At 18.1% G+C, this 17,715-nt stretch overlaps 4 protein-coding genes across 4 annotated transcripts; 3 read left to right on the top strand and 1 right to left on the bottom strand.

The window, feature by feature from the left end:
- Positions 1 to 226: 226 nt before the first annotated feature.
- On the bottom strand, positions 227 to 6,592 carry PRSY57_1441700 (hypothetical protein; the record flags this gene model as incomplete). Its single annotated transcript, XM_012910014.2, has 1 exon — positions 227 to 6,592. One exon carries the CDS (start codon positions 6,590 to 6,592, stop codon positions 227 to 229), a length of 6,366 nt encoding a protein of 2,121 aa, XP_012765468.2.
- A 3,178-nt stretch (positions 6,593 to 9,770) lies between these two features.
- PRSY57_1441600 (tRNA binding protein, putative) lies at positions 9,771 to 11,217 on the top strand (the record flags this gene model as incomplete). Its single annotated transcript, XM_012910013.2, has 2 exons — positions 9,771 to 9,899; positions 10,138 to 11,217. 2 exons carry the CDS (start codon positions 9,771 to 9,773, stop codon positions 11,215 to 11,217), a joined length of 1,209 nt encoding a protein of 402 aa, XP_012765467.2.
- A 1,079-nt stretch (positions 11,218 to 12,296) lies between these two features.
- Positions 12,297 to 15,296, top strand: PRSY57_1441500 (GTP-binding protein, putative; the record flags this gene model as incomplete). Its single annotated transcript, XM_012910012.2, has 1 exon — positions 12,297 to 15,296. One exon carries the CDS (start codon positions 12,297 to 12,299, stop codon positions 15,294 to 15,296), a length of 3,000 nt encoding a protein of 999 aa, XP_012765466.2.
- Positions 15,297 to 16,249: 953 nt separating this feature from the next.
- On the top strand, positions 16,250 to 17,262 carry PRSY57_1441400 (replication factor A protein 3, putative; the record flags this gene model as incomplete). The annotated part of the gene is made up of 5 exons (XM_012910011.1): positions 16,250 to 16,269; positions 16,387 to 16,493; positions 16,655 to 16,731; positions 16,897 to 16,957; positions 17,198 to 17,262. The coding sequence occupies 5 exons, from the start codon at positions 16,250 to 16,252 to the stop codon at positions 17,260 to 17,262; spliced, it is 330 nt and encodes a 109-aa protein (XP_012765465.1).
- Positions 17,263 to 17,715: the final 453 nt, after the last annotated feature.

The following is a 17,715-nucleotide window of genomic DNA, read 5'->3' as shown; positions in this document are numbered from 1 at the left end:
ATTTAAAAAATAAAAAAAAAATAAAAAAAATTTAATTTTTATATTAAAATATAAAATTTTTTTATTTTTTTTTTTTCTTTTTTTTTTTTTTTAAAAAAAAATTTTTTTTTTTTTTTTTTTTTTTTATTTTTTTTTTTTTTTTTTTTTTTTTTTTTTTTTTTTTTTGATAAGGAAAAGTAATAAGTACATTATTCTCATTTAATATAAATGAGAACGACTTTTTATATTAATTAATATTTATTTTTTCTAAGCTGTACTGTTTTTCAATATTAGTATTAGTATTATACATATAAATAAGATTAATGTCATCATCTGAGAAAAATAGGTCATCTAAAATATTATTATTATTGGACACATTAACATTATTATTCATATTATGATTATCATTGTTATTAATATTAGTATGTGCAACATCATCGATCTTATTATTATTTATATGATTATTCATATTATTAATATGATTCTTATCATTCGTCTTATGATCCTCTTGATGATTTATATTTTTACTAATTGTCTTATCTAGGCACTTTAATTTTTCATTTGTCTCTACTTTTCCATTTGGATCATTCTCATATTTTAAAAATAATTCATTATAGAATGGATAAAATTTATATAGTTTACCATTTTTTTTATTAAGCACTTTATTTCTTTTAATAACAAAATTATTATTGAACTTTAATTTATAGAAATGGTTCTTATGTCGTATTGTGAATATATTCATTCTTAATAATATTTTTTCATTATTTATAATTTTTTTTTTAATACAACATTTGCAACTCTTATCCTTTTTCTTATCGTTCATAATCAAATATTTAAAGTTTATTTTTTTATTATTAAATGGATATTTTCTATTTTTCTTAATCCATTTGTTCATATTTCTATATATTCTCTTCACATTCAATTTGCTATTTTTGTTGGAAATACTATGCAAATTATCATTACTATTATTAATAGCACTTTGTATATTATCATTTTTTGTTTCTATATATTCTTTTGTATCATTTTTAATATTATTTACTGCATGTGATTTTTTATAACTTTCTAATATATTATATGTAGTACCTTCTAAAATATATTCCTTTCCGTTTAACATAGAGCTATTCGGTGCCTCTTCACCTATCTTTTCATTTTTTTTTATTTCTTTATTTTTCTCTTCATCATTTATATTATAGTCACAACTATTATCTTGGCTCATCAAAGGAACAGCAATATATAAAAACTTTTGATTATTTGAAAAATATACACTTTCTTTTTTTTCTTTGTCAAGTTCATATTTAAGAAGTTGTAAAATGCATTTTAAATTATTACTACATGTTTTATATGTGTTTGTAAAATACTCAAGTAAAAAATAAATATTATTTAAATCATCAAAATACTTTTTGTTCATATAATTCATTGATTTCTTTTTATAATGATTACGAACATTTGATACAAAATTCTCATGATATTTATTGATATTATTATTTAAATGATTTATATTTTCCTTATCATAGTTTACAATACTTTCAATATGTTTTATATCATTACTTAATATTATATCATTTAGCAATATTGTATTATTTTCTGTGTCCAAATTTCTTTTATTGGTTATATAGTTAACACAATTATTTTGCTCCATCTTATTTTTCATAATAAGCAAATTTCTTTCTTCATCGTTATTACAATTGTATATATTTGAACCATTATTTATTTTTTTTTTTTCGAGCTCTATTTTATGATCATTTTTTTTTTCCAAATTATTATTACATGTAATTCTTTGTACATATTCCTTTAAATTAGATTCATACATATCATTGTAATAACATGAATTATTTACATCATCTTGGTTTTCAACTTTAATATTATTCGAATATATATTATTTTGATCCTCATTATATTTCCCCATATTGATATTTTTTTCATTAGGAGACGCCTCAAGAAGTGTACTATTATGTATATTTTTTTTATCACTTGAATATGAATTAAAATTATTTATATGATCACTATTATTTATATTATCATTATTATTATATATGTTATTTTTGTTTATATACATATCTTGAGTATTATCATTTTTACTAAAAGATTCCATATCAACATGGCATTTATCCTGTTTCATTTCAACATGATCTTTTTCTATATAATAATTATTTGCATTCAATATACTATTGGATTCATTTAAGTTTTTATTATAATATATAGAAACTCCAGTTTTTTTATTCCATTTTATTATATATTCCTTATCCTCTTTTCCTTTAGTTGTAATAATATTATCACTTCTCCATTTCCTTTGTGTATTTAATTTATTTTTAACATATATAACTGCTTCTTGTTTTTCATATGTAGTATTATTACTAATATCTTCATTGTTAACTTTATAACTACTTCTTTTTACATTTTCTAAAGCCTTACAAATATCTCTGTTTATATATGATTTGATATTCCCTACATTTTGGATATTTTTAAGTAAACAATTTTTATTTAACTTTTTAACTTGTTTAATTATCAGTTCGTCTTTTTTAATTTTGATTAAACTAACATCTTCATTTTTTTTCTTCTTAGTTTTCTTATTAGATAAATTAATATTACTATTAAGAATAGTTTTTATTTCTACTTTTTTATCACAACGTTTGGTAGATATAAACTCTTGATTTTGTAAGATGTCACGTTTACATTCACATTCCTTTTTATTATACATAGAAGAATTTTCATTTAATAAATTAGATATGGTACATATCCTAGAAGAATTATTATTTAAATCATTTAATTTCATGGGTATGTCTACAACCTTACTATCATTTTTATAAACATTTTTTTTTAAATTATACAATTTACATTTCATTATGGTACCAATACTTTTGTTATATTTGCCATCATCTTGTTCAACTTTTTTCAGTTTTAAATTATGTGTATGGATACATATATTATTATTTTTCCCTCCTAGTCCATTTTTATAATTTATTAATTTATTTGAGGGGTTTAATATTATATTCCCTTCATTCATATTGTACACTTTTCTTTTCATGTCTTTTTTTTCATTTAAGTAAATTGGCATATTACTATTATTTTGATATATAAAATTATTGTTATTATTATTACTGATATTATTGATATTATTGATATTGACATTATTGATATTATTATTATTATTATTATTATTATTGATATTATTAATATTATTGATATTGTTAATATTATTGATATTGTTAATATTATTTATATTATTATTATTATGATATATAAAATTACTCTTATTCATGCAATTGTTATTTTTCTCTTCATTTATATCAAAAATGATTCCTTTTTGATTATTCTCTAATATTCGATGTTGCTTAATGTAATCAATTTTAATAAAATTATCCTTGGTAATATATTTAGTGGTATTATTTTTTATGTTCCTCTTAAATAATTTAATATTATTTTGTTCCAAGTTTTTTCTACAATTATTACCGTTATATATCAAATTTTCCATAAGATTAAATTTGTTCATTTTTTGATTTCCTTCCATAATTTTCTTTTTTGTACTACCATCATCTTGTTTATTTATCTGTTCATTATTATCAATTGATAAAGTTTCATTTTTTATATTTTTCTTTATCATATTATTATTTATATTATTATTTTTTAATAGTTTAGTGTTTGTTATATTTGTTTGATTCGTTTTTTTAACCATATCACCAACCACATTTACATCCATTTTTAAAATATTTTTGGGTTCTACTATTTTATTAAGTAGATATGTTTTTTCTATTTTTTTATCATGATTATTATTTTTAATAACAATATTGCCATTAGTTTGAACCATTTCATGGTGAAGGGAATTGTTTTTATAATCATAAATGCTTTTATTGTTACCTTGATTAAGATTAAAAGAACTATCTTCACGTTTGGGATTTATGTTTTCATATATATTATCAAAAAAAACATTGGAACAATTCACATTACAATTATCATTATTAATATTATTATTATTATTATTATTGTTATTAATATTACTAATATTAATACTTTTATTCGTTATAATATTCTGTTCACTTAAAATTTTATTATTCTTATTCTGTTTATTTGGTGAACATTTAGAGAAATCATCAAAATTCTTGACATTAGTAATAAGAGTATTTAAATTTTTATTATTAATATTATGACAATGACAATACATTTTGGTACCTTCATACATACAACTTATACAACCAATTAAAGAATTTCTGCAGATTTCATTTTGAGAATTATTTTCTTCGATATTTTGTTCCTTCTTGAAACATTTTAGCTTTTTATTATTTTTAATTTTATATGATTTATTATTATATCCTTTATCCCTACAATTACTTTTGGATTTTTTTTTCTTATTCTTACAAAGGGATTTGTACGATTCACATGAAGAAACATTCATTGAATGGGAAGAAATATATTTACTTGATGAGCCATCTTCATCAAAATCTTTTAAACAGTCATTATTCTTTATATCATTTCTTTTAACATTATTAGGATAATCGCTCTTAATATTCATATAGTATTCTTTCCTTTCACTGGTATTTATTTTATCATCATTATTTATATTACCTACCTTTGAATTGTTCAATCCTTTATAATTTATTTCATACTTCCTTTTCTTCAAATCAACTTCACATTTTTCATTCTTATAATGATTATTATTATTATTATTATTGTCAATATTATTAATATTATTATGATTATCATCATTTTCCTTCATTTTCATTTTATTTGTAGCATTATTCTTAAAATCATTTTCATAAAAACTATTTTGATTCATATTGTGCACACTTTGTTCTTCTGATAGTGTTTTAAAAATATCCTTACCTTTCTTTTCCATCATAGACATTTGTTTAATATATACTTTTTCGTTATGTTTTTCAAAAGAATTATTATTTATATTATTAAGTAAAATATTATTTTTATTTATATTTCCTAAATTAGTTGCACTCATATGTTCCTGTTTTACATAATGGTGAATGCTAAATGGATTTCTTTCGCTGATTTTTTTTTGTAAACATTTTTTAATATCAGCAGCATTATTATTATTATTATTATTATTACTATGAATATTAATACTACTTTTATTATTATTGTTATTATGAATATTTTTATCATTTATATTATCATTAATAAATTTTTTGTCGTCGTTATCTTTTGAATGTTCGTTCATCTTATTTAGATATATATTATTTTGTTTGTTATTTTCGTTCTGTTCATATATTTTTAATGTTTCAAAGGAATTCATCATAGATTTATATTCATTATTTTCTTTCAGATGTATAACATTTTCATTTCCATTATTAAACCTATTTAAATTATTTATTGTATTGATTTGTTTTTTCATTATGTCATTATTTTCATATATATAACCCTTTAAATTTGGAGAAGTATCATATGAACCCTTTATCATGTAATTTTTTTTCATATTCACATTTGAATCAATTTCTGTAGAGTCATATTTTAATCCCTTATTATCATAAGAATATTTATTCAATCTTTTATTTCTTAAAAAATTTATTATCCCAGTATTTGCATTGTTATTTTTATTTTTGTTGGATTTATTAAAAAGGCTGTATATATTAAGTTTATGTGTGCTTTCTTTTTCTTCATGAGGATAATTGAGTAATAAATTATTAGACTCACTTTTTTCTTCTTCAAAATCTAAGTTGTACATTCTATTCTCCAATTCTTCTTCGTTAGTTATAGCAAGTGAATTAATATCATTATTAATAATATTATAATTATTAGGATTATTATTGTGAATATGATGACTGCTATTAAGAATATGATGACTATTATTATGAATATGATGACTATTATTATGAATATTATTATTATTAATATTGTTGTTGATGTTGATGTTGTTTTGGTTTGGGTTTCCTCTCATAATTTCACTCTGAAATTTTATATTATCGCAACTTTTATTCATACATACATTTTTATCATAAAGCGAATATTCCTTTTTCATATCACTATTATGAATCATAAGTTTGTCGTTATCTATATTATCATCGTATAAATAATAATCGTTATTATATATATAATTCTTATCTATCAACACTTTTTTTTTTTCCTTTTTCGTTTCACTATTATAATTATATCTTTCTAATAATGAATCACAATTATAATTCATATTATCTTCTATTCCTTTATTTGTATTTTTAACTATATTATTATAATGTTTATTCATCATATTAATAAGTCCACAATCATTATAATTCATATTATAATCTTTTATAAACTCACTTCTAAAGAATTTATTATCTTCCTTATTCATTCCTAATAATGTATTCTTATCCTCCCCATGTTTTTCTGAATATACACATTTCTTACCACTTCTTAAATCATCTATCCTCCCGTTATAACTTAATAAATTTTCATCAACTCTTTTATTTATAGAACCATAACAAAAATAATTATTAATGTGGCTATTACTCTTATGATAATAATTATTATTATTTTTACCCTCAAATGTAATATTATCACATGTTATATACTTATTAACCTTTATATGATTATTATTTGCTTTTATATCACAAAGATCTACATACTTGTTTTCGTCTCTATTTTTTTTCATTATATTTTCTATACTATATTGCACTGCATTGTTATTCTGCATATTCTTATATTTCTTACATTTATTTTCTTATTTTCTTTTTTTTTCTTAAAATAATTTACTCTTTAATTATTGTACATCAAAAAAAAAAAAAAAAAAATAAAATAATAAAATAAAATAAAAAAATAAGAAAATAAGTAAAAAATTTATATGAAATAAATTATACAACTTATATGGAAATTCACTAATCTTAAAAAAAAAAAAAAAAAAAAAAATATAAGGAAAATTTAAAAAAAGGTTATACACGTAAAATATATATATATAATATATATAATGTGTATATATGAATTATATAAATGTAATAATATAAATATCATACATATATATATATATATATATATTATATATATTTTTTATTTTATAAAAAGGGGAAAAAATAAAAATATTTTAATTTAATAAAAAAATAAAAATAAAAAAATATAATATAATATAAAATAAAATATGATATAATATAATATAATTTATTTTTATTTCTTTAACCTTCAAATATATATAAATATAAAATATATATTATATACATATATATGTAACATTTTTTTTTTTTTTTTTTTTTTTCTGTTTTCCAAATTGTAAATATAAATATTGTTATACATCGTTATGTTCCACTTAATCAAATGTTTATCATAAAAAAAAGAAAAAATTAATCTAGCAATAAATTCATGAAAATATACATATATATATATAATATGTTTCATATATGTAAAAATATAATCAATCTGGAAATGCACAAAATATTCATATCTTTGTGCCGTATTGGAAAATTATTTTCCGTTCATTTATATATATTATTAGAACATATTGTATATTATATATTTGTATTCATAAATAGATATAATATGTATATATATATATATATATATATATATATAGATATAGATATATAATAATTTTTTTTTTTTTTTTAAATTATAATAATATATATAAATATATAGCTACTATATTTTATATATCATAATTTTCTTAAATTTGAAAAAACAAAAAAAATGGATATATATATTTAAGGTCCTCATAAAAGAATTATATATTATATATAAATTAAAAATAACGTTAATAAAAAAAACTAAAATAAAATTCCACTTTTTCAATAAAGTTCTATATAATATAATTTTGTAGTTGTTTTTCTTAAATGGGATAAAGAAGCATTTATGAACATATAAGAAATTAACAACTTTGGAAATAGAAAAGAAAAGGGGGAAATAATTAATTTACATAAACAATAAATATATGAATCTTTTTATTATATATGTTCATTTTTTTAACTCTTTTTTTCTTTTATACAAATTTATTAATCCTTATTGCCATAAAAGTAAAAAATAAAACATTTAATATATTTATGTATATATTTTTGAACAAAAAAAAAAAAAAGAAAAAAAAAGTTTTTTACATATAAATTCAACATAGGCACATTTATATACATATATATATATATATATATATGTGAAGGATTTAAAAAAAAGTTGATGTTTTTCTTAGCAAAATTTTATTATATTAATATATATATTATTATATATACTGATTTATATATGTGTATTTTTATTTTTCTTTCAAAGTATATACCGTTCAAAAAAAAATAATGCAATGTAAAAAGAATAGGTAAATTTATGCATTATAATTGTGTGTTAAATATTTTAAAAAAGAATTCCATCTTTTTATGAGTTTTTTTTTTTTTCTTTTTTCTTATTATAAGAGTATAAAAAGGAGTTCTTGTTATTATAATTAATAAGCATATAGTTGTGATAATATGTATCTTTAAAGATTATATAAATATCATTATATACCTTTTTTTTTAATATATATATATATATATATATGTATATATAATTATTCTATATCAGAAAAGGGTACATATTTTGGATTGAACAAATGATATTATTCTTTGACAAAAATCAAGTATTTATTTTTATGAGGTGAATAATATTATATTTTTAAGTATTTAACCAAATAGCGTTTCATCACATAAAAAAATATATTTCAATTTTTATTTATTAAATTGGAATATTATTTTATATTTATTTTAAGTCCATATATTTATAATATATATATATATATATATATATATATATATATAGCATACCAACTGATTAAATAAAAAATAACAAAATAATTAAATATTTATTTATAAATTTTAATGATTTGTATTAATGATAAAATATATAGAGAGAAAACTAATTCTTTTAAAAAAATTTTAATAATTTAAAAAAATTAAAACATAATGAAAATAAATAATTTCTCTATTATATTTTTTATATATGTACATGGATAGGCATATACAAATAAGAGCAATTCTTAAAAGGCCCACTTATTAAAATAAAGGTTTAAAAAATTATTTATAATATATATATAATAATAATAATATTATATTTGAACAAATATTAAATGATTCATATATTAATCCCCTATTTATTTAAAGAAAGATTAATAAAATAAAATGATATAATATATTAATATTATTTTTTTATTATAGTTCATTTCTTTAAAATGAATATTCTTTATATGTAAAACAAATATAATATAATATAATATAATATAATATAATATAATATAATATAATATAATATAATATAATATAATATAATATAATATAATATAATATAATATAATATAATATAATATAATAATAATATAACATATTGTCAATATATATATAATATTATTATATAATAAAATATATATATATATATATATATATATATATATAATTTATATAATACATGACTTATAACATTTATAGATTTAAAAAAAATACCTATAAAATATTAATATATCAATAAATATTTATATTCCTATTTATATTTATAATAAAAATTATTCATGCTATAGAAATACGCAGAAAAATATATATGCAAATATATAGAATATGAATAATATTGTTAAGTTTATATAAAAATAATTAACAATATTTTTTTTTATAAGTAAAATATTATAAAAGATATATATGAACATTACATATATTTATTTTTAATAAATTTTATTTTGGAAAAAAAAAAAAAAAAAAAAAAAAAAAAAAAAAAAAATAATAAAAATAAATAAATTGGTAAAATAGAATAAATTTACATAAATATGTATTAATATTATTCTAAGTAAAATAAATAATAATATAACCTTCTTATTAATATTAATTATTTTTTTTTATAAAAACTGCTATTATATATATATTATATATAAATTTGATATTTACAAAATGTGCGTTTTAACATTAGTAAAAGATGATATTAAATCAGATATTTTAAAACTGGTTCTTGATTATATAAAGGTTACAGTTGTACAAGATAATGAAAATGTAAAATTACCAGAAATATGTTACGATAAGGTAAAAATAAAATGAAAAAAAAAAATATATATATATATATATATATTGTATATGTTCTTTTTTCAACATTTGAGGAATGTATTTTAAAAAAAGTTAATTTTTTTTTTTTTTTTTTTTTTTTTTTCCATACATTATATATCATAATGATGAAATACAAATAAGACGCACACATATATTTAAGTATATATTCATATTTCTTCTCCTTAATTTTAATTTATTTTTTATTTCTTCTTTTTAGAAAATAACACTGCAATATAAGAACAAAACATACAAGGATCTCTTTTGTACCTTATATGCCTTAATTGATATATATGATTGTTATAGTGAGCTTTTTAATAAAGATGAAGGGAAAGTTAGTGAGAACGAAGAATTTATTTTCCATTTAGATAGTGATAAATACATATTAAAACAGTCTGATATGAAGCATCTAAATGAATTGTTATGTGAGAAGTCTTATATTATTTCTAATAAACATGCATCCATAGTTGATATATTTTATTTTTGTGCAATTCACAAGTTATTAGATGAAATGGCTGTAAAAGAAAGAATCGAATTTTCATATATTTATAGATGGTATTTACATATTCAAGAAACAATCTTAGCTAATTTTAGTACATTGAAAAAATTAATTGTTAAAGATAGTTTAGAAAACTTATTAAATAATAAAACTACAACCAATACTCCTGAACATAAGAACAATTTTGCTTCCAAAGAATCCAAAGAAAATAAATCACAAAATAACGAAAGTCCAAAAAATAAAAAGAAGGATGTCCAAAATAAGAATAATGCACCAAATAAAAAAGTAGAAGAAACCAAAAAGTTAGATGATATCTCACGATTGAATGTGCTAGTTGGATATGTAGAACAAGTTGAAATACATCCAGATGCCGATACGTTATATTGTTTAAAAATTAATCTTGGTGAAGATAAACCTAGAGATATATGTAGCGGATTACGAAATAAGAAAAACGCTGAAGATTTACTTAACAAATATGTTTTAGTTTTAGCTAACTTAAAAGAAAAATCTTTAAGAGGAAAAAAAAGTCATGGAATGGTTTTATGTGGCTCTTTTGATGAAAAAGTAGAATTACTTGTTCCACCAAATGGTGTAAAAATAGGAGAAAGAATCTTATTTCATAATATGGACCCCAATGTTATACCAGATAAAAATCTTAGTTTTGATAAAGAAAAAAATCCTTTCTTCCATATTCAACCACATCTTATATTAAAAGATGGTGTGGCTCATTATAAGGATACCAAATGGATATCTTCCCAAGGTGATATTACTTGTGTTTTAGATCAAGGAACAATATCATAAAAACAAATAAGCAAACATTTATCTCTATATATAAGTGAATGTATATAATGTGTCAATATTGTCACAAAAAAAAAATATAATATATATATATATATATATATATATATATATATGTATATATTTATACATTTATTTATTTTTATATGTATATGTTTTTACTTATTTGTATTATCAACGGTAAAAAATTACAAAAGGAGTTATTTAAATATATATATATATATATATATATATATATATATATATATAGCGAAACAAATATTATTTTTTTTTTTTTTTTTTTTTTTTCTTCTTAAAATATGAAAGTACATATGCATTATATATTTATATACTTTATTTTCATTGTATTACCTTTTTTTTTTTTTAAAGTAAAATATGTGCCTAATTTATATTATTTTTGTTTTTTTATAATAACAAAACATAGAACACAAATATATATAATTGAATTATTATTTTTTATTGATCATAAATTATTTAAAAAAAAAAAAAAAAAATTGCTTCTGTTCTGTTTTTATTATTGTGAAATATTGCTTTAGAAAATTTTTTTTTTTTTTTTTTTTATGATATATTTTTCTCATTTTCATATATTGAGGATTATTATTAACGCGTGTGTGAAAAGAATAATATGACTTATAAATATTTTATGTAAATCTTAAACATTTATATAACTTTTGAAAATACTTAATGACGCTAATATTATTATATTCTTTAATTATAAATAAAAATAATAAAAGTAAAAAGGTAGTACCTAAATAATATATATATATATATATGTACAATATATTCATCACCACCTTCAATTATTTGTAGAATTAAAATATATGCTTATTTATTTAATGATTTTATGAGTTTTAAAAAGGTTTACATAGATACATATATATTTACCAAAAAAAAAAAAATAAAAAAAAAAAAAAAAAGAAAAGCAAAAAAATTAATTTAAATAAATAAATAAAAATATATATATATATATATATATTGTTGTAAAAACGATGTGTAACGTTTTATTTTCTATCAGAAATATTTGACCCGATTTCATTCTTGAATTTTGATAAAATGAATTTTATTAAATATTTTGAAAGAGAATGAATTTGATGAATTATGCTTTGAGACGATATTCGAGCGTACAGAATTCAATGAGAGTTGAAAATTTAAGAAGAAATGTAAACATGATAAATGATGAAATGTTAAATTATAATGGTTATATGAGTAAAAGGAAAAGGGAAAAGTGTTTAAAATTAGATTTGAACATTTATGAACAACTAAAAAGAAAAATGATAGGGAAACCTTTAAATAAATTACAAAAAAAATATATGAATGAAAAACGTCCTAATTTCGCTCCAATATTTTTAGATCAATTAAAGCCAAGAATGGTTTTATATAAAACAGCTATTCAAGTAAATGAATTACCTTTACCAAAATATCCAGAAATAGCTTTTATTGGTAGATCTAATTGTGGTAAATCAACACTTATTAACGAACTATGTGGTCGGACAAATAAAGCTAAAGTTAGCAAAATACCTGGATGTACTAAAGAAATTCATTTTTATAAAATAGGGAAACCATGTTTAATGTGTTTAGTAGATTTACCAGGTTATGGATATGCTGAAAGTAAAGAAGAATTAAGATTACAATGGAATGAATTTACTTTATTTTATTTAAAAAATCGAAAAAATCTAAAAAAAGTTTTTGTTCTTATTGATTGTAGAGTTGGACTTAAAACTAGCGATAAAGAATTATTACATTTCTTTGATAGATATAATGTAAAATATCAAATAGTTTTAAGTAAATGTGATTTATTAAATACAAAAGATTTAGCTATAAAAATTCAAATAATTAATCAAGATATTCTACCTTTCAAAAATTTAGAGAAGCCTTTAATTCCTTTAAGTTCAATTAAAAATCAAAATTTAAGTGAACTTAGAAATGAAATTGCAAAATATCAATTAAATAAAACTATTGTCAAAAATAATATTGTCATGAAAATTAATGATTTAATAGAACAAAAGAAATTAAAAAAATTAAAAAATACTAAAGATAAAAGTATAAATATAAATCTAAATATTAATAACCATACCTGTACAAATAATATAAGTCATATAAATGACAATGTAGGGGAAAATAATTTATCCGTTACATTAAACAATTCAGATATAAAGGAAGACACACAAATTCATATTGATAATCATAATACAAATATAAATAATCCAATTAATGGATATAGGGAAAAAAGTATATTAATAAGTGATCATACTATTTTTGAAGCATTAAATAGATGGAATAATATTGATACAAACAAATCTAATTATAATTATAATTATATTTTTAATTTTAATACTCATATGAATAGTCACATAAAACACTTAATAAGTTCATTACATAAAAAATTTATCTCTCAATGTTTAAGAGAGTATAACATTAATGATTTACAAATTATCGATAACATAATTCATCAGGAAATTATAGAAGGTGATAAAAGTGAAGAAAAACTTGTTCCCATAAAAAATAAAAACGAAAAAATAACAACTTCTAATAAATATTATCCAAATGATTATAAGATAAATACTTATCTATATCGTAAGCAAAATAAATTTCGAAACAATAAAGAACAAGTGGAATGTTATAATATATATGATAAGGAAAATGTTATAAATGATTCATATAAATGTAATTATAATTCTTTAAGTAAATCACTTGATGAAGATGATAAAAATTCAGAACAATTAGACGAAAACATAATTTTAAAAAATGATCTGTGTATAAATGAGAACGATGAAATATTATATAAAGAAAATTATATTAATAATAAGGAAAAGAACAATATAAATAATAATAATAATTCTCAAAATATAGAAGAAAAAAAAAAAAGTTTATATAACCTTGCAGAAAATTGTATAGATAAGAAAAATGAAAATGTAGATATATTGTGTAAAAGTATAATCAAAGATATGATGTCAAATCAAGGAAAAATGGAAGATACCAAAGAAACATATGAGGAATATAAAAATAATAATTTTATAAATGATAAAAATAATATAGAAAAGGAATTATTAGAAAAGAGCCTATTTCCTTTTGATCTTAGCCAAAGTAAAAATCAGGACAATAATATATGTTCAGAGAATATACAAATGAATAATTTATTTAATAATCAACCTCAAACTAACCAATGGAACAATTTGTTTAAAAAAAAAGATTATAATAAAATAAATGATGATATTTTATTACAGGAAGAAGATACATACGAATGTGAAGATTATATTAGTGGGCTTAAAAGACCATCAAAAGAAAACTCAAACAGCAGTTTGTATAATTATTCCTTTAATATAAATGATAAAAGTACACATTATATATATGAAAAAAACAAATCAGATTCCTATAAAATATATAAGAGTAGACAATTAGAAGATATACATGATCAACTCAATGATAATTTAATAGATACACCAAAAAGGAAAGTCAAAGAAAATGTAATAAATGCAGATCTTATGAATGGTCAGGATGTTTCTTCCAAAAATCATTTTAATAAAAGAAATACCAATGGGTATGCTGTTTGTAAAATAAATAAAGATGAATCAATTAATGAAGAAAAAAAAGAATATACAAAAAAAAAAAAGTATATTGGTTTAAAAACAAGAAGTAAAATTATAAAAGGTACCAAAAAACTTAAATTATTTGGAAAAAAGAAAAAACATGATATTGTAAATACACCTATCGACTTAGCAACTGATTATTTCAAATTGAATAATAGTTCCACATTTTATGATAAGAAAAAAAACAGTTGGAATTATATAAATGCTAAATATAACAAATGGATAAAAAAATCTAACCGTAAAAATATTGCATCTGAACTTCCTCTTTCTCCTGTCAAAAAGGAAGAAGTAATGAAACGCTATGTACAAAAACAAGAAACGAAATATACAAAAGAAAAAAATAAATTCCTACGACAAAAGAAAAACTTAGGTATGATATCAAAACCTCCAAATCATAAAAATAAAAAAAGGATTTCCAAAAATTATAGCTTATCGGATGAACAAAAAATATTTGACAGAGAAGCATTTTTTAAATATCGCGATGTCCAAAAGTGAGCCATTTATATATAGGGCCAAAAAATAAAATAAAATAAAATAAATAAATAAAATGAATATTCCAAATACAATAAATATATATAATATGCATAATAATACAGTATATTTGTTTTATCTTTTTTTTTTTTTTTTTTTTTTTTCTTATTTATAAAAAAACGTTTCCTTGATCTTAATCCATAAACCTTAATATATACCCATATATTATTATATATATATATCTTCTAACATGTGTTATTTTTATTTTTTTGTGTAACTTTCACGTTTAACCATAATCATTATTTTTTATGTTATAAAAAATGATAATAATTAATTGTGAATATATTAATTCTACTTTATTATAAATATAAATAAATAAATAAATAAATATATATATATATATATTCATTGTGTAATTGCTTGACTACATAATTTTATGTAAATTTTATTTTGTTTTCTTCTTTTTGAATAATAATTTGTCTTAAAAATAAATATGAATTTATAAATAATTTTTATTTTTTAATATATATCTTGAAGGAAAAAAAACAATAAATATATACATATACATACAGTTAAAATTCAAGATTTTATTGATATTTCTTATAAGCATTACTTTCTCTCTCCTTAGTACAAAAAAAAAAAAAAAAATAAAATAAAATAAAATAAATACATATAAATATATAATTCATATGTACATTGTTTTATTTTTTATGATTTTAATTTTTTTCTTCTCAAATTATTATACACAAAAATGATACTGCTTATATAATTTTTTTTTTTTTTTTCCTCAAAATAATTATATAAATATAATTTCATATAACAAAATACTCTAAAAATATGAACTTTAAAGAACTTAACAACTAAATATAAATAAATCCCCAATTTAGAATTTATATATTAATAATAAAAAATTCTTGTATACATTTTTTCTTTTAAGCGAAAAAATATATCATTATCTAATTTTTCTTCTATAACAAATGGAACATTTTGTAGCTCCGTAAGAAACAAAAACGAAAAATTAAAAAAATAGAATAATACATAAATTATATAATGATACTATATATATATATATATATTTATGTGTTAATATTTTTTTATATTCTTCACAATTTAGGAGGGTTAATAAAAAATATTTAAATAAATTTTATAACAAGAATGTTCGACTTGTTGGAAAAGTTTTAAAAAAGGATGGCAATGAATTGACTCTTCTAACGTGTGACAGTAATAAGATATATAATAATAATAATAAAAAATGAAAACACATATATATATATATATATATATATATATATATGTTTATTTGTTCATTTATATATACACGTTCAATGTGGTATAATTTATTAGATATAAATATATTATTTAATATAAAAAATTATTTATAGATGCTGAAATAAAATGTTATCTAAATGAAGAACAAATAGACGATTCTTTTGAAACTTATGTGGAAGTTTTAGGAAGGGTAATAAAAAAAAAAATAATAAAAATAAAATAATGAAAAATATTAAAAGATAACAATATAATATTGTGTGTATATATTATAATAGTATTCAAATATCATTATTTAGATATTATAATATATATATATATATATTTTTGTATATCTTTGTTATTAAATAATATGTAGGTTAATGAAGATGATACTTTAAGTAACATAGTATATGTACAAAATGGAGGAAACTCAATGAGTAAGAATAAAAGAATTTAATGTTACACATTTAAAAATATATATATATATATATATATATATATATATATATTATATATTATGTATATTTTTAATATTCTTAAAATATTGTAATTTATAAAATTATAGAAAGAAAATATAAATATATACAAAGAATAGCAGTCCTTTTTTTTTTTTTTTTTTTTTTATAACAATAATGTGGTATTAATTTTATTTTTTCTATTTTTCTTTACATTTATAGATTTTAACGAACTGAACAATTTAATAAACTTAACATTTTTAGAAGAATTGGAAGAAGTGTTTTAATAATTTTGAAAAATAGAAAAAAAATTATCGGAACTTTTTTATTATAATTCTCTCTATATATATTATGTATATAATAATATATCTTATAATAAAAGGATTCCCCTTCTTCCTATGTACCCATATTACGGCTTAATTTAATTTATATATATATATATATATAATATATAAATTTTTTTAATTTTTTCTTTTTACATTTTTTTTTTTTTTTTTTTTTTTTTTTAAATATTATATAAAAAAATTGAAACCTTTATAAAAACATAATATTTTTTCTTTTTTTAATAATATATATAAATATATATATTCTCGTAAGAACATAATTTTTTTTTTTTTTCCCCTCGTGTTAATTTGAAAAAAAAATTATTAAATAAATAACTTCTTATGTCATTTATATAAAGTTATGTTTTATTTAAGATGGAAAAAAATTAATTTATAATACTGAAATATATGTAAAAA

This window comes from Plasmodium reichenowi, chromosome 14 (assembly GCF_001601855.1).
Source record: "Plasmodium reichenowi strain SY57 chromosome 14, whole genome shotgun sequence".
In the NCBI taxonomy this organism is placed as follows: Eukaryota; Apicomplexa; class Aconoidasida; order Haemosporida; family Plasmodiidae; genus Plasmodium; species Plasmodium reichenowi.
This window is presented reverse-complemented; position numbering and strand designations above follow the sequence as displayed.